Here is a 19,796-nt window from a genome sequence, read left to right on the forward strand (position 1 = left end):
GGGGTCTGGGGACCCCCAGAATAGCTAGGACACAAATGGACCCTTAGGGGTCTGTAACTCAGAGAATGTACAAATGGACCCTTCCGGGTCCTAGTTTAAATTTCTACACAGTTGAATTAACATTGAATTTTAATGCATAATGAAAAGGGGCTAAACAGCCAGACATATTTCCTGTTATTACTTTTGGGTATGGAAAACTTGTCATGTTTTTCCTGTAGTGTAGTGTATGTTAGTATGAAGTGATGACTCAGATTGCTGTTGAAGTGAGGTTCATATGAGAGGAGGGACGTCTGGGTCGTCTACAAATCCTTCAGAGAAAGATGTGTGTTCTGAGGCTGCACAAGTCTGGTTCCTCTTCATCTCCAGCGGTCCCTGCCAGCTGCTGCCACCGTCTCGTGCGACGATGTTCGCCAGGTCGATACCGGAGTGTTTGCTAGGATCTACCTCCAGCAATTCACGGCCACTAGCATTCCTTTTAATCTGTCCAGGTTTGGTGTCTGTTTGAGATGGAGGTCGTGGGACGGTCTTTGTCTTGATTTCACCTTCGGCCCTGGGCATGGTGACGACCAGGTGTCCAGTGGTTTGGGACCTCTGACATAAAGCGCTGTCAGGCCTCACTTCAGCGGGAAGAGCCAGTTGAAATATCTTTCCTTTGACAGTCACTCTGACGGACATGGGCTGAACATCGACGTCCAGCAGGGAAGTGTCCATGTGTCTGAACACAGCCAGGTCTAGGACGATCGTATTCCCGTCTTCGTCTTCTGTCAGTGTGAAGTCCAGCTTGGGTTCGTTGACATTCAACGCCCGGCCTTCAACAGTGATCAGGGTCCTCGGAGCTGCTTGGGGCTTCTTGGGGCTCGTGGGGTTATTCTTCTTTTCCAGATGTTTGTATGTTTCAACACGGGACTCTGGGGTGAAGGTGCAAGGGGTTTCCCAGAACTCCTTCTCCCTCTGCTCCTCCTCGGAGACTTTATAATCTGTCTGCTGGTTCTCCTCATCCTCCTGACTTCCCAGAGATCCACAGATGGAGTTATCGATGCCAGTAGTGGAGCCCCCTCTCCCCTCTCCCTGTGAGCTTCTGCTCTCCTCCTCTCCTCTTTCGGCTGATCTGTTCCTCCTCTGCGCCTCCTCCTTCTCCCTGGTTCTCTTCTTAAGGTACTCGTGCTCCTGCCGTTGGATGCACCTCCTGACCTCCTCCAGTCCCCAGCCGGCCCTGATCCGCTCCGATCGGCTGATCTCCGACCCGTCCAGCCACTTGAGCTGAGGAAGAGCAGCCACAGTGTACTGTCTGTAGCCCTCAAAGTCAGAACATGGGTTTCCCATCAGGAAAAGCTCCCTCAGATGGATGTTGTGCTTCAGAGACTCCACGCTGCTCAGTCGTCCCACAAAGTTTAACGTCAAATCCATCTTTCGGAGGCACTCGCAGCCCTCAAGGTTTTCAATCACTTCGATGTTGTTCATGGAGAGGTTTATGTATTCCAGCTTCTTCAGGCGACCTACATTTTCAATCTTGGGTATCAGGTTGTTTTGCAGGTAGAGAATCTTGAGGTCTCTGCACCATTTCTCGATGTACTCTATTCCCTCGATGCCTTGCTGATGTAAGGAGACCTCCTCCAGAGAGAAGAGCTCACAGTTGTTGTGCTCGGCCCGCCGTCGGACCATGTCCTCTGTGATGTGAACCATCCTCTCCAATATGGGATATTGACCAGCAGATCTATGCTCTCTCTCTGGCTTCTGTTGTGTTTTAAACAGCACCTTGTATTACCATGGCAATGAATGCCAAAAGACTGATGACGTCAGTCGTAAACATTGAGGGTCACGTGACATAAGACGGTCCAATGGGAGGCCGCCTCCTTCAGAAAGCTGTGTTGGGATATGGTTGTTATAAACAGTTCATAAATATAATAAATAGCCACAGTTAACAATATCTGACAAGGCAATGCAATGATTGATTCGTTAATCCTCATGTTTTATGAATTACAGTCAACTTACTGCCCAAGTGCAACGTGATACTAAAACATCGGGGATTCGGGGTAGTAATTAATACCCAATTCATTTTTGAGACTTTTGACATTCCAAAGACAAATAAGTAATAGAAATGGAATGCCAACCTATTTGTTACTATTCTCAGACTCAGTCACTCAGCTGCTATTTCTGTGAAATAAACAAACTGGCATTCCTCGTCGACGTGACACTTTCGTTGCTTGTAATCTAGCGCCGCCCCTTTCGCCGTCAACAACTGGGTTTCCAGGGCTATTTTCGTTCGGCTAGCCTGGGCTAGCGAGCTAACGAGGATTTACCGTACATATTATTATGCGAGCCATCGCGCCGGGAAGGAAACGTTTCCATCTTGTTTAGCGTGAATTATACTACAATTACTCAACTTTGTGCTGGTCGATGTTCGCCCAAACAGCCGCCGAGAGCGAGAGAACGCCTTCACTTTGCCTGTGGATTGGTGCTGCTAGCATTAGCTTTATGAGCTAACGTCGTATAGGTGGAGAGTTATTTAGCTGAGTGACAGCTGGCCAGGATAGCAGCTACTTCTGATCCTAGTGTTATTACATTATATTAACCAATAAGTACCCCGCTAACACGATGCATTGCCTTTGACGTCGGTGAGTACAGTCAGCGTACGATTATTATTATTTATTTGATCACCCACTACCACCACAGGTTTAAAGGGATTCGGAGCTAAATGCTGGCTAGTGCTTGTTTATAGCTGGAGCATTCTTTTAGAAGAGCAGGCCAGAACAAACTAACATAAACAACATCAAGAAAGACGCTGGTCGAACGGATTCTTTCTGCTTTTCTTTACAGATTGGACCTAGGCCCGATTTGGTTGATTTTGGCAAAAACCACAGCCACTGACTTTAGGTGGGTCCTACTCGATTAGTGGGCGAAGCCTCGACTTTCATTTGCCGATGTTTTGACCCTCCAGAGCCAGAGTGAATATGATGCCGGTAAGTGCTCGCAATCCCTTAATAATGTGACTTACTTGCATGTATGTAAACCTTGTATTTATTTATGTATCTACATAGGCCTAGCTCTGAGGCATTTACCCTGTTTTCTGATTATGTACCAAACCTTGCCCAGGATCCCAGATGTTATCTGAATGTAAACATAAACAAGTTTATACATTTATAATTTCTTGCCTTAAGGCCTCCAGATTGTACATCAATATGGGAATATGATGAACACTGAATCGAACTGTCCTGGGCTATGACCATAAGTGTTTCTGAACATTTACTAGGGGCACCTTTTTACAGATTGAACTTCTTAACCTGATAAAATACGGTCAGCTGTTGTAGGGGAGGAGTGTCAAACCTGAAAGTATTGTGTGGTACAACATTATCTTTGCAATGTAGTTTTCAATACGCATATTTTTCTATGGTTACAATTGGCACAACAAGCCTTTACTGTTTACATGTACCGTAACTATTGGGTTATGCATTTGGCACCTGATAGTAATGTTTCCTTGGTCTCAGAGTAATCAAATAAAACTACAATCAATATATGGTTTGGATCTTTGGTAATAGATGTCTGCAAAATCCAGCCATCAATAATGCTAATTTGATTTAGATCAAGATTAGATTTAGGGCTGTTTTCGACATTTTCAATGCCTGTTATTAATCATTGTGTGCTCGTCATTAACATTAACTTGTTATTAACTTGCGCAGACATTGGTATGATTAATTGGATCTTGCTCTACAATTTAAAACTCGTATCTCCAAATTGCATCTCTTTGACAAGCCCATGACCACATGACTTTAATTAGTATATACATCATAGTCATATTATTCAAACAACTGGCAAAGAGAAATGTAGTCATAAGAGGATAAAGAGATGGGCTTATCTCAGTGTAAATTATGTTCTAATATACTTCACATGAATCACAGACGGCATCATTCTTAGCCTGGAAGGTGGTCCACATTCACAAATCTATAAACTTGACTGAACAGTCCAGATGGATCAATCCGGGCTTGAAACAATCTTTTGCTCTGTTAAGGCCTAGACGTCTTATGTGGTAACATCAATACCCAGGGTGTGGCACAACCCTCCAATATCTGAAGGAAAACATGAAGAAAATCATCCTGTGATGAGGATTAGATAATTAGATGTTTCATTGTCTGAACCTTTGATCCCTCTGCACTTTGTGGATGCCCAATGGGTGGGTGTGCACGGATGAACTCTTCAACCCTACTGATTCCTACTGCTCTCATTGGCCTTTAGATCATTAACATATGAATCCCTGTCCAAGTGGGATTTATAACCCAGTGGAGACTGGTTCCATGTGCTTTTCATTTAATCGCTACAGTAATCTTAAAGTTACCGTAAGTCATTTGATATACCGGTATATCCAGTTAACTTCATATCTAAACAGTAAAATCCTTGGTGTTGGTTTAAATCTCAGTCAGTGTTAAAATGTATTCTTTAAGTGTCTGTTTTTATATTCTTTGGTGCACTGAGCCGACCCGTAATCAGCAGCGGCGCAGTGTTTTCACTGAGACACATGCAGATGCTAAACGAAATATCTGGTCAGCATTGAGATTCCTGGGTATTGTCAGCCAAAACCGTTGCCGTGGGTGTGGCCTTTCTGATGTGGGTGTGTCATCAATTTCCCCCTGACAGTGGGCTGGCAAGAGGTTTGATCACAGCCATATCTAACCGGCAATATAAAGTTTATAAACATGTCCTCTTATTTGGAAAAAAACACATCTATACTAATTAGCGCCAGCTTTACCAGTGCAACTGCATTGGTAAAGTCAGGTGTGCTAACTGCTGACACACATTTTAATGTTGCTGACTTCAAAATAGAGGCCTCAACTGTAAGTCTAATGTTCAGGATTTAGCTATGCAACATAATCTATAATGAGCAGGCTAATATTTCAACAAGTGATAAAACATAATATATTTTACTGTAGGTAATTCTGTACTGTGGTGATGGTCTCGCTCTGTTCTTTTTTCCAACATTTCTTGCATTTTCATCAGTGAATGCTCTTTGTTTGAATGAATGCAAGCATGGCAGGCCTATTGGTGTTGTTTGGGTGTGACCTACAATATTATATTGTTTGGTCTTGTGGTAAGAATCCAGTAGTGGGTTCTGGGAGAAAAATGGGGTTCATAACCCGTTGGCAAATGACAGGAAAAGGAACATGAACTTAAAGAGCCAACCCACTGAATGAAGATCAGTTGGGTTGAAAGGTTTGACATCTTTTGAGTCAAATTCACACTGATTTCTTTTTTTAATTGATGCCTATTTATCAGTTAAAACAATACACCAGTCTTTACATTCTTAACATAGAGGCCTATTTCCATTCTACCAGTTATCTAAACACCTTTATATCTTCAATACCTGACTGATGCCATAATAGTTTAAGAAACACAAATAGCCACTGGTCTATTGATTGACGGCAGGTTTTTGGTAAGGGTTGAGTTGCAGGCTTGATTTCGGTGGTAGTCTTGTGAACATTTGTACCCTGTGGCACCAGCAGCCATGCTCTCAGAGTCAGAAAGCTGGTCGAGCAGAGAGCCTCCCTGTTCTTTTTGTTCTCGCGTGATTGCTGTAGCCAATGAGACTGGCAGATCGAGGTCTGTATGACTGTGCTGGCTAATACTCTGTTGTTAAGGGGAACTTTAGAGCTGACTAGATTGTCAGGTGGCATCAATGTCACCCAGTGGAGCAGGGCAGCACATGATGTGCACTGCAAAAGTCAACGTTGTGTTGTATTTTGGCTCTCCCGCTTTGGAGAACTGCAAGTGTAAGATGCCAACAGGAGCCATTGTTAGGAAAACGCTACAAAGTAATAAGTCTCAACTTTGAACAGAAACAAGTTCTACTTTTAGAGTTTCCCTCAAAACTCATCCTGAATACATGACAGTTTTGTGAATAAAAAAAGGAAATCTCCGCACACGATAAGGATGCTCTCCCGCCTTTTTTCCCCCTTCTTTTTCTTTTCAAACAAACGTTTGGTTGTTGTTTTGGTTTGGTAATCATACATTATTTATTTGACTTTCCTTTTTGCTTTTATGTAATGCACATTAGTCAGTTTTCAATCACTGGGACAGGATTTAACTTATTGTTAAAGAATAAAGGGAGTTCACCATTTATTTACATCACTTCCAAATCAAACAGGACAGCCCTCCTTTTTATTTTTTTGACATTATTCTGGCAGTTATCCATTAAGCTGGCAGTTAAAATCCAGACAAACACCTTTTTGTCCAGTTCTTTGAGTATTAAAAGTCAAATGGACCACAATGGAAACGAGCCATTGGCTTCTTGGTATTTTATCATTTTTTCAAGTTTTTAATTTAATAGGTTTGTTGTATATCAGGTCGCACTTGTAATTTTCTTCGGAATGTGATGCGATTTACCATATATTACCACAGGAGAAAGTGACGTGAATTACCAAACTTGGCTATGGGGCCAGCCAATGAGGGGAAAGTAACGCGAAATGACAGGCGATGACTATGATGACCCATAGCCCATATTTGTCCAAAAAAACTATAAGGCCATGGCACATGCCATTGAAATGATGACTAGGTGACTAGGCCCCGGACGATTTATAGGTCTGGCGGCCTGATAAAAAGAGATTAAATAAAAATGTTTAATTAAATTTAAGTGTGCGCTCACATAGGATTTAGCAAAGGTAGTGTAAAACAAGATGGGTCTATGGCGTGGCCCCCATGTGGATCTCTGAAGTTCATATTGATGACGTCAACGTCAATATGGAGATATGGTGGGATGATGGATCTGAGAATAAAACCAGGGGCGTCACAAGGGGTAGGAAAGTGGGACTGAGTTACCAGGGCCCAAGGTGGAGGGGCCCTAGTAACTTTAGCTATTGAAAAATAGCAGATATACAAGCTCACATCGCGGCACCGAGTGCCGCGCTGCAAGCTTGTAGATCTGCTATTTTTGAAAAGTCGTGAAAATGTGCGCAAATCTTTGAATATATGTATTTTTTAACTCATTTAGTGCCACCCCTTTCACCACTAGAGGGCGCCCAGTGGCCAGAGAAAATCCCATAGAGATATGCTGGTATATGCAGAAGCCCTGCAGCCATGACTTGCCTGAACACTTTCCTTTGTGCATGACTGCATGTACAGGAAGAGGATGAAGTTAGCTTGAAGTTAGCTATTGGCTACCAAGCATTTTAGAAGCCTTATTTTCGTCAACTTAGCCATGATTAAACCTTGCACACCTCATGCATGGGAAAAAAACAGAGAAGAATGAGCTCTGAAAAATCCAATGCAATCCAGAGTGGATTTGTGCAGTTTGTTCACAGCTTTCAAACAAAAAAATCCGATTGGAAATCCGTTCAGGCATTCTTGAGATAATCGCCCTTATGTTTTACATGTAATGTAAACAAAAATGGCTGCCCTGTATGTTAGATGGGGTTGTATGGGGGTGGAACATGCAAAATCGCGATTGAAATCATGTTCACCAGATTTGATGGGGTCCAAAAAAAAAAAAAAAAAATTCAAAAAAAATTTTTTCAAAAAAAAAAATTTTTTTTTTTTTTTTTTTTTTTTATATCCCGAACTTGTTCGGGATAGGCACCCTGTGATACGATCATATATCCCGAACTAATTCGGGATAGGCACTCAATGAGTTAAGTGAACATTTGTAACTCAAATTTGGCTTCTGGGGGGTCCCTGGAACTAAATATTTTGAGATGGGGGGGGGGGTCCTTCACATGAAAAAGTTTGAGCATCACTGACATGGAAACATAGGTTTCTTGGCACACATTTTCATGATTTTTCAAAAATAGCAGATCTGCAAGCTCGCAGCGCGCTGTGAGCTTGTAGATCTGCTATTTTTCAATAGTTAACATTCATGGGGGGCCCGCAGTGAATCCTTGTACCCAGGGCCCAGAATTTGGTGTGACGCCTCTGAATAAAACTATACTGGCAGTGTGAACAATTTCTTTTACACTTATTGATCCTGCAGTTTTAGAGGTTAGCTCCCAACACACACGCACGCACACGCGCACACGCACACGCACACACACACACACACGCACACGCACACGCACACACACACACACACACACACACACACACACACAGAGACAACTAGAAGCAGTACTCTTCCGAGCACAGGTTTCCACCAGGTCAGGAGGGTTATTGTGGCCTCCTGGTGGCGCTATAATAGGCCAATGTGAAAAGGGTGCACTGTGTTCTTGAGCCTTTCACCTCAATCGGACGCTGCATGCATGATTTTGAGGCATTTTGTTAATAAAATGTGTTTGCAAAAGTTGACCTGCTGGTGGCGCTAGAACAGGCCAATGTGAAAAGGGAGGCATTTGTTCCTTGACCTAGTGAGAATGTGTGTGCAAAATGTCACGCAAATCGCAGGCTGCGTTCTTGATTTGAGGCATTTTGTTCAAAACGGACCAATCCTGCAAACTTTGGAAGACAATGTTAGCCAATCAGGAATCAGGATAGAATAGGAAATATCAGACAAATCCGTCTTGATTACACCACTATAGAGATACTGTGTAATGATTTGAGTAATATCAAAGAATGTGTTTTACATAAGTCGGCCTCCTGGTGGCGCTATAAAAGGAAGATGTGAAAAATGCACTGAAAGGTGGAGTTATAGGTAAAACTAGACCAGGTCAACCTGGTTGTGCCAGACCCCCTGTCTGTCATCATCATTTATGACATCATGCCTTTTGTAGGCATGTCATCATCATGTCATCATCATATATACCCTTTATATAGAAAACCCGGACAGACATTTGCTTATGTAGGCCTACACATTTCATGGGTCTGGCAAACACAAATTGGCCTGTTATAACTTATAACGCCACCACGAGGCTGATTTGAAAATTGACATAGTGACATTTCTGCTTAGTGGGACTGTGCATAATTTCATAACAATTGATTTGATGCATTTTGTTCAAAACTTTGGAAGCCAATCTTAGCCAATCAGGATGGAATAATGGTAAATCGGACAGATTTCATTTTGATCACATGACTACAGATGATTTTTGGGCAAAATCTGTAGGACGACGATCGGACGGACGGACAGGGGTCAAAACATAATCTCCCCATGCCTTCAGCCTGGCGGAGACAACTAGCTCTTACAAAGCCCATGTCATCTATCTGAAGTAGGTCACTATGACCCTAAAAACTCTAGCGTATTTATTAATTTGCCCTGTAATAATTTGCTTCCTGAACTTGAGATCTAGGACACAGACCTTGGACCTCTTCAGGAATACCGCCTGTCATGACAGACACTTTTGAGCGGTGCTAACCGCTCCTACGTCTGGCTTTGTGTGTCCGTATGAGCACGGAACTATCATGTATATGAAGATAATTGTCGTCACAGACAGAACGGCCCATACAAAGTGATATGCACGTGTTTCGTGTTTGATACCCTCATTTAACACTTCTTAACCCGGCTGGAGTCATGTTAGCGTTGCCATGGTAACAAGGTAAACAGACGCTTGCTGCGGGTGCTTGTGAAAGACGCTGGTGCATACGTCATGACGCAATGCGCCCCAGAAGCAAAACGGAGCGTTTAGGCTCCATCTCTGAATAAGGTGCAAATAACGTTGAAAAGGCAGAGAGCCGCTCTTTTTCATGGCTACACTTATTACTTAATCGTGATGGTCCCGGTTAGGATTTTAGTTTCGCGACCTTTTGTAAACAAAATTATCTCCTTCCTGTATTCGTCAGATTACACACACATGCACACACGCACGCGGCTTCCGGGGCTCTTCAAAATAAACCGACAGGCTATGGCAGGCGTTGGTAACACTGGTGCGATTTCTTTGACCTATTTCAGCTGTTTTAACTTGATCTGTTTTAACTTCAGATAATGGAAAATAAATGTAAATGTCTAATCTAACATTGATTACAATAGTCATACAATTCACTGGCTAAACAACTAGTTTAGACAATATTTTAGGTTAACTATATGATTTGTTTTCAGCATTCTTATTTTGGTCTCATTCAGCCCTATATTATGCACATCATTGTCTGGAGTTAGACTTGATGTACTTTAGGGCTTCTGGAGAAATTCATTTTTGAGCGGTGCTAACCGCTCCTATGTCTGGCTGAGTGCCCGTATGAGTGTCCGTATATGAGCACGGAACTCCATATATGGAGATAACTAACGTCACGGACAGAACGGCCCATACAAGGAGATATGCACTTATGTCGTGTTTGATACCATGTGAAGTGAGCACAGCATACATTGTTGTGTGAACAAATCTTCTGTGAATTTGTAAAAATTTAATTCATAGGGGCCCTACAACATTTACAGCCAATAAAAGGTATGCCTTGCCTTTATACCGTGTCCAACACTAACCATGATTTGAGTATACGCCTGGAGATTGAATTTAGTCTCAGATTGTACTAATGATGATTACATTGTGTGGCATAATGCATTGCTCATTGTGAACGTAAGAGTAAGCCTCACATCAGGACATACAAATCTGTACTCTCACCCCCTTTTTTATCCCCACCAACCAGACCGCTCGGTGGGGCGTATTTTGTATTTTGTTTTACTGAGGATAAGGTTAGAAATAACTTTAGGGTTAGACATAGTTTTACTGAGGATAAGATTAGGAATTAGGTTAGGAATAAGGTCAGATTTAACCATTTAGGCATAGTTTACCTAGGTTATTATTGGGTAGGAATACCAGGCAGAGACCGTTCTACCGTTCCGCCAGAAAGATACCCCGAGGCGACTGTGTTTTGGGGGCGAGTGGCCTGGTGTTCAATGTGACGGCATGGTGAGAAGTGATGTGTGACTCTGCAGTCATTGCTAGGAAGTAAACAAACCAAACATCCCTAATAACTGGAGCCTCCAACATTGTTGTCAGATACATGTTTGACTGGCCCTAGTTTAGAATGGTAATGGAGCGTTGATTGTCTTCCTATGTTTTCCAAATCTGCTGTATATGCAAGTCTGTGTCTGGAATGTGTCACCTGAAAATCGTAACGCAGCGAGAGCTTTAGTAGACATAATCTGAATCTGGCTTTCATAATAATAGCAAGCTGTAGTTTAGAGCACACGATTGGGTATGTTCACTGGGGATGCGTGTTTGTGCTGCCTGAGCCAGGCATAGTATGTTTCAGGCGTTAGTCTACACCAATATTTTACCCTCTTGAAGTAGTGACCCAACACAGCTCTCACAAGAGTCACCGAACATAATTACTGCTAAATATATTGGTTATTAGCAGCAAAATCCCAAGACTTGTGTTGTGTGTGTGCTGTCATTCCTGTGTTGCTGGTTCCCTGTGTCGGTTGGTATTAGGTGTATCAAGCACAGATATAAAAAGCTAGATGCCTCATTCGCCTCTGCAGTTCATTGGATAAACGTACAAAAAGTATAGTCCAGACTTCCTGGAAAAAACAAGGGATAGCTGCCAGTCAAAGTGACTACTGGCCAATCACAACGCGTCTTTTCCGTGACTTATTAATCCATCCATTTCCTGATATTGCGCGGCTGCGCTGCTCAGCTGTTCTTACAGGCTGCGTACAAAAAGACCCGCCTCCACCTGCCTCTGATTGGCCTACCAACGTCCGTATGTGTGACGCACGTGGAAGCGATTCACACGGATTCCCTTGGTGGTCCCTTGGTGCATATGCACCAGAGCCGAAGGAGGCGTCTACCATTCTATGTCTATGGTATCAAGGAGTCAAGTCGCCGTCTTCAACGTCCTCTTCGTGTCAGTTGCAACCCCACATGCCATCTCTGTTTCTTATATAAAAGAAATAATGTATATACAATTCAGTTGCCAATGTGCGACCCCAACGGCACCTTCTTGTGACCCCACTTTGTGTCACGAACCATAGTTTGAGAACCGCTGGCTGGACTGGTGTACACAGCCGATCACAACAACTCATTGGCAATCACAGCTGTTGTTGTCCATCAAGGGTTATTAGCAGCGATCCATCATTATTACTGCCATCATCAGCACACTTCAGGAAGCCTTGTCCAATGGAGGGGCTTGGTGACTGTGGCACAGCCCTCCCTTTCTACATACATCTCTCTCTCTCTCTTGCACTTTCTCCCTCTCCCAATCTCCTCTCTGCCTCGCTCACTTGTCTCCCTCTCTCTGTCTTCCCTCCCTCCCTGGATACACACAGCAGCGACCGTTTTTCCTCTAAAGATTCCTCTGCAGCGCTCTGATGCGCGCACCGCTGTTGGTGTTTACCTCCGCTGGGGATGGCGTATTTAACAAGTCTTGCGTCTGTTAAAGCAGGGGTGCAATGATGAAGAGGTTTGTGGCTATAGTTTTGCGTGGCCTGGTTAGCCTGTCCAAGGAGCACCCCATCTGGGCAAAGGAGCATCACCGGCTACCGAAGAAGGAGCACAGAAAGAAACGGATGGCTGTGAAAGGAGCTAAGAACACACGCAATCGCAACTTTGTCAGGGCGGTTAGTATTCTTCACAAGTCTAGGTCGCTGTCTAGGTTGCTGGCTTTCTGGCGTTTCCGTCTTATAGGTTGGCATTCTCTGCAAGTCTGTGTAGTGTCAGTGTGATGACTTTTCTTGTTGTAATGCTACAACATATGGGCTATGATTGTTTCATTTGTCAGATTGTGTTCTGTGCATATTAGGCTCTGCTCATGTGTGACTGTGAGCTGAGCTCAGCTCTGAGTAAGGCTGTCAGAAATGACTGTGCCCTGATTGATCAGATGTATCTGGAGTGTACTGTAGACAGTCATTTTGGCAGCTTTAGAATGAAAGAAAGAATGAAAGAAAGAGACTTCATTGCAGGAGAACAGCTTATGATGAACTACTTTAGTGTGTTCCCCCTCCCTCCCTTTTTTCATTTCATTTTCCTCAACTTTATCAAATTGAATGCTGACCTAGAGCAAATACTTATCATATCATCAACATGTACTGTCATGCATGAGTGTAAGTTTGGCTATGGGAACATACAACTTGTTCCCATAAATAAATGTGCCAGTCAATCATTTTTGCATGATACTGGATGTTCTATACTAGGCTGTATCTTATCACACAATGCTTGTGACACTTCATTTCAATCTCCCCCAGAGATTAATAGAATATTCTGCATACAATTCTGCATAACAGCCCCCAGCATACAGTACCTGTCATCCATCAACTTCTTTTTTTAGTTAAGAGCAGGGAGTTGTCTCTGCCTTTAGTTATGTGCTACATTGAGTTAAGTTTGCAGTGGATCACTTATAAAATATACCGGTGCTATGGAAAATGTTGACATCAAATTATAGCTTATCTAAGTGATGCATGGGGTTAGAAATGTGCTGTAATAAGCTGTAAAACACTTATGTTGGCTATAGAGATTTCTATTTGATTTGTGGATAGAGTGATGTGCATAGGCTACAGATGCCTTCTGTGTTCAGTTTTCAATGATCCCAGTTGAGATCACATTAAACTGGGATCACTCTGTTTTCATGATGAATCCAGGCAGTGGGCTTGTCACTGATTGAGTTAAGAGCTGAGGTTCCCAAACATTTTCATGTCAAGGAGGACCTTGACATGAAAATGCCTTTGCACTTCCCGCTCTCTTTCAATTTGCCCCCTGGTGCCCCCTGACAGCCCCACCCCCACTTCAAAAGACCTGTGAGTTGGCGTGTTGCTGAGCAAGCGCAATCATGCCAATTGCATCAGTTCGTAACTTTTTCTTAAAGAGGCTACATAGGTGATACGAGACAGATGAGTGACCTTATGACACTGGCATTCCATCACAATCCTGTTACATTCACATCAGAAAGTGGGGTCCACATACTCATTTAGGTACAAACTTAAAAACAGCAATGGGATAACTACTTCAGATTTGGTACACGTAAAACATTACTGCTGTGGAAAACCAGCTATAATGATTTCTTCCTTAATCCCCTGCTGTTCCTTTGATGGGAGTCTACAAAAGATGAATCCATACAATTTGTCCTCTACCTCATTTAATCTCTAGAGTTGGATGTGAGCAGTGGAATCTGTACCGTCTGTAAACTGTGTAAAGTATAGTGTAAAATGAATGTGGGACGATGACATTGTTTGACTGTATTTTCACTCAAAGGTACCATCTCTGCATTACATGTACTGTACAGCAGCTTGCCTTGAATATGTACATAACAGAGAGAGACTTGTACAGGCAAGCTTTACCTCAAAAGAGCTCTAAGCTCTCTTTTCCGCCATAGAAGGTCCTAATCATAGTAAACAACAACTGGAATGCATGTGTACACAAAGTATGCAGCTAAAGTCAAACATTAAAAACCGTTCATGAAGAGTATATAACCTTGTGTTAGGTTTAACCTCGTGTCAGATTGAGCGAGGTACCATCCAAACTAAGTTATCAGCTCATTGAACTAACTCAGGAGAGAAGGATTATTACCTATAATGTAGCAGAATGGATAAAATGTCAACCCCCAAAGGAAGGAAGGCAACATCCTTCTCAATCTCCAATCTCATTGCCTGAACCTCTGTTTCAGATGATATTGACGGTGTACCTCAGCGACGGGGAGCAAGCTGTGACTGAGGTGCCCATCACCCCAGAGACGACATGCCGTGACGTAGTGGAGTTTTGCAAAGAGCCTGGGGAGAGCGGTTGCCACCTGGCTGAAGTATGGCGGGGCAATGGTAAGTCGCAGGTTAAAGTTTGATGTTTTTCAACACTATAACCACCGTCCTCTTTGTTTCTTAGTAATCCTTAACTTTCTATACTAAAAGAAGTAGGAGTCTGTGGCTGTGCTGGAGAACTGGTGATTTTAATAAACAAAAATATGTTCCACAAAAATCACGTGAACAGCCAGGATCTTCAGTATGATCCGTAACAACAAAAAATATCACTTCACTGTGTTAAGCGTGGTCTCTACCTGAACAAGAAGTAAACACAGCACCAAGCGCATCCCATAAAACACCTCTGCAGCCCGCCAACTACTTAAAGGCATACTTAAAGGCACATACCCCTGGCCCTGTGTAAAATAGCATAGGTTTACACCACAAAGCCTGTAGATTGCTCAATTTAAACCCCTTAATACATTATTTGCCAAAACATAAATGGAACATATTTAATGTCCATAAATATATTGAGATGCATTCATATTCATAACGTTCATATAGGAATCGCTTGCGGCCCAGGTTTGCGGAAGGTCGGAAAAGGCCAGAGTGCCTTTGTGAGCCACAGCACTGTGTGAAAACGCTAAAATGTCACCACACAGTCCACACTGTCCAAAGGGCTAGCTAGGCCCATCACCAGTGTCCCATCCAACGCACCCCTATCATCAGCGTTTTTGCTCAGGGGGCCACTCCCCTGGTGTGAAACAACAATGCAGCCAAAGGCTTTATTAGCCACAGTTATGCAATCTTGCTTGGCTGGTGCATGACAAAGCGACAGTCTGCTCGCTTGCCGCAAACCACGCTGTCCATGATCTTCTTCTCTGAGGACATGTATTCAAGGCAGATATAATTTATAACCTCAGTAGCGACTAGCGATACAGTCATACTTTACAGAAAACAAAACTTGAGTGAACATGGATATACAATTGATTTGAGTTCACTTTTGTTTGAGTATGCGTATGACTTCAACATCAACTCTGGCAGTGACTTAACTACATGTACTTTTCTAAACCGTTTAACACATAAATACACAAAAGATACTATATCAAATTCAAGCTGTAGCGGGCGCGCAGATATTCCCATGAGAGAAAGGGAGGGAGTGGCATAGCAGGACGGAGAGAGCCTATTTCACCCACACAATTACCCCGCCAGACAGTGCTGGCCACCAAAACTTGAACACGATGATCGACAGCGCAAAAATGCCAGGCAAGCTGATAAAATCAAATTTTCTGCTAGTAACTAAATATACCGGAGACACTGAATCCTTGCCAAAAAGGATGGATATATCTACAAACTATCAACAGGTTGCATTGAGACGCAATGATAGCTCGCAGACCTGTTATTTTTGGAATGTGACACCATCTTACTATGTATGGAGTGAGGTTGTATTGGCCTAGATATGAAGTGCCCATAGTGCACAAATAATATAACGCTAGAGTCTGCAGAATATGGGGGGAGAATCATTTAGTAGACACACAAATATTGATATTCAAAATTGGCATTATTAGAATTGTGTGCAAAGTGTTTGTGTGCAATCAACTGCTGGTTAAGATTTGCACTCACGGAGCACACCTTTCTGGTTTCATCAATACAAAAGTCAGAGTTCCTCCATCATTGGCCTGTGCAAGCATTTTTTTAAATTCATTTTTAAATGTTCATGTAACATTCCGGTACAACATAACATGGGGGAAAAGGAAAATGGAGTTGGCATTGGAGCACAGAGAGAAGTGCTTCTAAATCGTGCAGAGCCAGCAGTCTGAAAACACCTGATCACTAAAATCAGTGCTGACTGTTGACAAGGTGAAGGAGGTCATTTTCAAACCAGGGGCCTTGAGTTTGGCATAATGTGACAGTGTGACACAGCGAATGGAGCAAAGAAACTAACTTGAGTTAAAAAATTGATGGGTTGAACGGTTCTCGAGAAACGTGGATTATAGACATGCATACGTACAGAGATTCTGTGCATTTATTGTAAGATGAAGCAGTTTAGCGAAAGGTCCCCACTTTTTGATCATGTACCTCATACTGTAGTATTGCTGAAAATGCACAAGTCCATTATTTGTGTGTGTTTGTGTGTGTGTGTGGGGGGGGGGGGGGCGCACAAAAATGGAAATGGCTGTAACCACATTTCCCTTGCATTTTTCCTATACCCACAGAGCGAGCTATCCCCTTTGAGCATATGATGTATGAGCATCTGCAAAAATGGGGCCCTCGGAAACAAGAGGTGAAGTTCTTCCTCCGGCATGAAGATTCGCCCACCGAGAGCAGTGATCAAGGTGGGCAGTAGCACACAATTCCCTGTGCTTCGTAATTATAGTCAGATCTTGCCTAAGATGTAATTTAAATGATGTGGGAAGGCAAGTTGTCAAGCTGCAGGCAAGGCCTGACGGGGCATATCAAAGAAATGAGACATGGGCTGAAGTATCTAAAATCAATTGGAAAAATCCAACAATGTTCTGTCTTTTCCTGCAGCGTTTGAAATAATTTGTGAAAGAGTCATTCCATCAAGTCTTTCTAAAAAATATATATGGGTAGCTGCAGTAGTCAGCAGTGGTTGTCCCATTTCCTTAATGCTTCTCAGTACTGTCACACATCATCGTGTAGGTGAATTGAACAATTCCTCTGATAATACTAGTTGCCTCTGAGTCTGAATACGCTCAAGTGTGTCTGGGTTTCTGTGAGAGAGACCTACCCATGTCTGATTGCCTGACTGTGTCTCATTGCAGGGAGCCAGCAGTCTCAAGAACAGACCAACCGTAGAAGTGGAAGCACTGGAGAGAAGCACAATGAGAATGGGGTAGGCATTAACTGCCATTATTTTTAAACCTTTATTTTACCACTTGATATCAATGATCTCTTTGTTGAGCAAGACTTGGCCAGGCAACTATTCAAGTTGTTGCTGATGAAGGTATTTCATACTTAACGAGCAGCTTTCACGGCACTTGCAGATTTCAGGTCGTAAATCAATTCATCCTTCTATATACTTTAGTTGATTGGAGCCCCCCAGGATTCTATACTAGGCCCCCTCCTGTGTTGGCTCTATGCTAATCACCCCAGAATAGGGACACTAGGTTTCATGTCATTAAAGCTAGGGGATAATAAATGCTGACCACCAGCTTCGACTGGCTCTAGTCGCCGTTATGCAATTGGGCTTAAAATTGGGGGAATTCTCGCCAAGTGAGAAAACCGCCTTTAGCCAAGTGCAAGACTTTGGGAAAACACATTAAAATGCATACCTTAATCATGACTAAATTGATTGGCCAGAACTCAATTACACATAAAACGGCATGAAAAGTAGTTGTGGCACAAAAATGTGCAGCAAAACCTTGAGGAACAGCCAAACATATTTCAAAAGACCCTTAATTGTGAGGACAAGCTAGAGACATGTAGACTGTAGTTGAGACGTGAAATGGCAAACTTTGAGGTTGATTTAATATCTTATCTCATAACAGTAAATCTAATGTGGGGAACTTCATGTGGGGAACTGAAATGGCTTGAACCAAGCTTTCACCCTTCTACAGTAAATAGTTCAGAAGTTATGTAGTAGAATATGTTAATAATTCAGCTTCTTCACCTTGACCTTTGACCACTAAATTGCTAATTTTTCCCAGTTATTGAGTTAGAGAACTTACTAATATATGGTAAGTAAGCAATTTACCCCGAGTGAGAGGACATTATGCTCTCATAATGTCCGCAGTGATGGTGTTATCGGACGAGGCGCAGCCGAGTCCGATAACACCATCACTCAGGACATTATGAGAGCATAATGTCCGACCCTGAGTGGTAAATAGCTTTTCTACCACTTTTTCCCGTATACATGAAAGAAAACACATAGTTGTAACTTGCAAGGATCTTAAGTTACAATCATTATTGCCTATAAAACTTCCGCGAGACAGCAGATAGTTCCACAAACAACATCTTCTACTCACCAACAGATGGCGCCAACTCCATACTAATCCATGCGTCTAGCTTACAGCTAAGCTAACGTCAGTTAGAAGTACCGTTCCGGCCGTAAATAGAGGCTGTTCGCTTCCAGAAAGGCATAGGTTCAGAGAAAAGGGGCTTTAAAGTTGGCGGATTGCATTGGATCCAAATAAATCGGCGACTATAGCATGCACGTTAGTAAACATAGGACCGTTGCCACCGTCATTTGTTGGTTGGGGGAAAGGACCTCCTGAAGTCCCCGGATGTACACTGAGGCGCATTGATCTCGGACACACAACTTTGCGGCAGTTGTCCTCTGATAACCTCCGGAATTTAGCCAATCAGAATCCAGTATTTGAACACGTGACTCGAAAAAGTGGTAGAATATACTGTATGGTATCCATGTCCACGTCCGATTTGATGATACAGTGTATTGAGTCAATACAATGGTCAAAAAGGTAAATAGGAACTCTATTTTTCCTAGATCCCCTGAAAAGATGTTTCTGTCTACACTGAGTATTTGAGACCTTCCTTGAACATGCCACTTTTGGTAATGGCATAGCTCACTAACCCAGGCTTAAGCCAATTAACTGGAGCAGGTTCAAAAGCACGCGTGCCGCATCATACAGGGTGGGCATGATGGCTGCTGAAAAGCATTTACACTACTCTTCCTCAGCTGAATCCATTACAGGAGGTCGTGGCACAATCGTGGGTCAATCTGACTAATCATTTTAAGCAATTATAAAAAGTAATTGATTGATTTTAATACAAATAATGTTGCTTTTTTCCTTTTAAAAGGAAAAATAGCAGGTTTCTTTTCATTTACTCTCTTCATTAACACATCTAATTAAAAGTGTAGCAGAAGGCTATTGCTGATAGCAATGCCCATGCATTTCATTGTGCAATGAGGGGAATAATAAACGGCACCATCAATTAGCTTGTCCCAGCACTGTGGTTTTCATGTACATTGACTGGTTTTGTATGTAATTAATACTTTAGGGCATCGTTATCAAGTTTCGACTTAATGGATTAGTTTTTCTCAAAGAGGAGGAAGAACTTGTCTCACACATTAACTACGGTATATAAGACTTTGATATTGGCCTTAACCACATTAACCTTAGCGTCCCTAAGTATGGCAAATTTTCAGTTAAATCATAATTTTTAAATGGCAGAACTGCAAGCTTACAACATTGTGAGATAGTAGATTGACTATTTTCAGTATTTGTCGTACAGCAAAAAGTATATGGGGCTTATGTGCTTGGTTTGTGTGGCCAAATTTGCAGTACCTGTCCCATTTCCTGATGCT

At 42.6% G+C, this 19,796-nt stretch overlaps 2 protein-coding genes across 5 annotated transcripts in view; one reads left to right on the forward strand and one right to left on the reverse strand.

Annotated features, from left to right (window-relative positions):
* Positions 1-270: 270 nt before the first annotated feature.
* Positions 271-1,683, reverse strand: dnaaf11 (dynein axonemal assembly factor 11; the record flags this gene model as incomplete). The annotated part of the gene is made up of 1 exon (XM_080744998.1): positions 271-1,683. One exon carries the CDS (start codon positions 1,681-1,683, stop codon positions 271-273), a length of 1,413 nt encoding a protein of 470 aa, XP_080601124.1.
* A 580-nt stretch (positions 1,684-2,263) lies between these two features.
* The window catches only part of ppp1r13bb (protein phosphatase 1, regulatory subunit 13Bb), a 45,524-nt gene continuing 27,991 nt past the window's right edge, over positions 2,264-19,796 (forward strand). For all 4 annotated transcript variants that reach the window (XM_080744532.1, XM_080744533.1, XM_080744534.1 and 1 more), the window contains exons 1-5: positions 2,264-2,615; positions 2,818-2,960; positions 14,440-14,587; positions 16,723-16,842; positions 17,293-17,363. In XM_080744532.1, the coding sequence (XP_080600658.1) occupies positions 2,952-2,960; positions 14,440-14,587; positions 16,723-16,842; positions 17,293-17,363 (348 nt within the window). In that variant the 5' untranslated portion in view covers positions 2,264-2,615; positions 2,818-2,951. The remainder of the gene's footprint in view (positions 2,616-2,817; positions 2,961-14,439; positions 14,588-16,722; positions 16,843-17,292; positions 17,364-19,796) is intronic.

This window comes from Nannobrachium achirus, assembly GCF_963921795.1.
Source record: "Nannobrachium achirus genome assembly, chromosome: 16".
NCBI lineage: Eukaryota > Metazoa > Chordata > Actinopteri > Myctophiformes > Myctophidae > Nannobrachium > Nannobrachium achirus.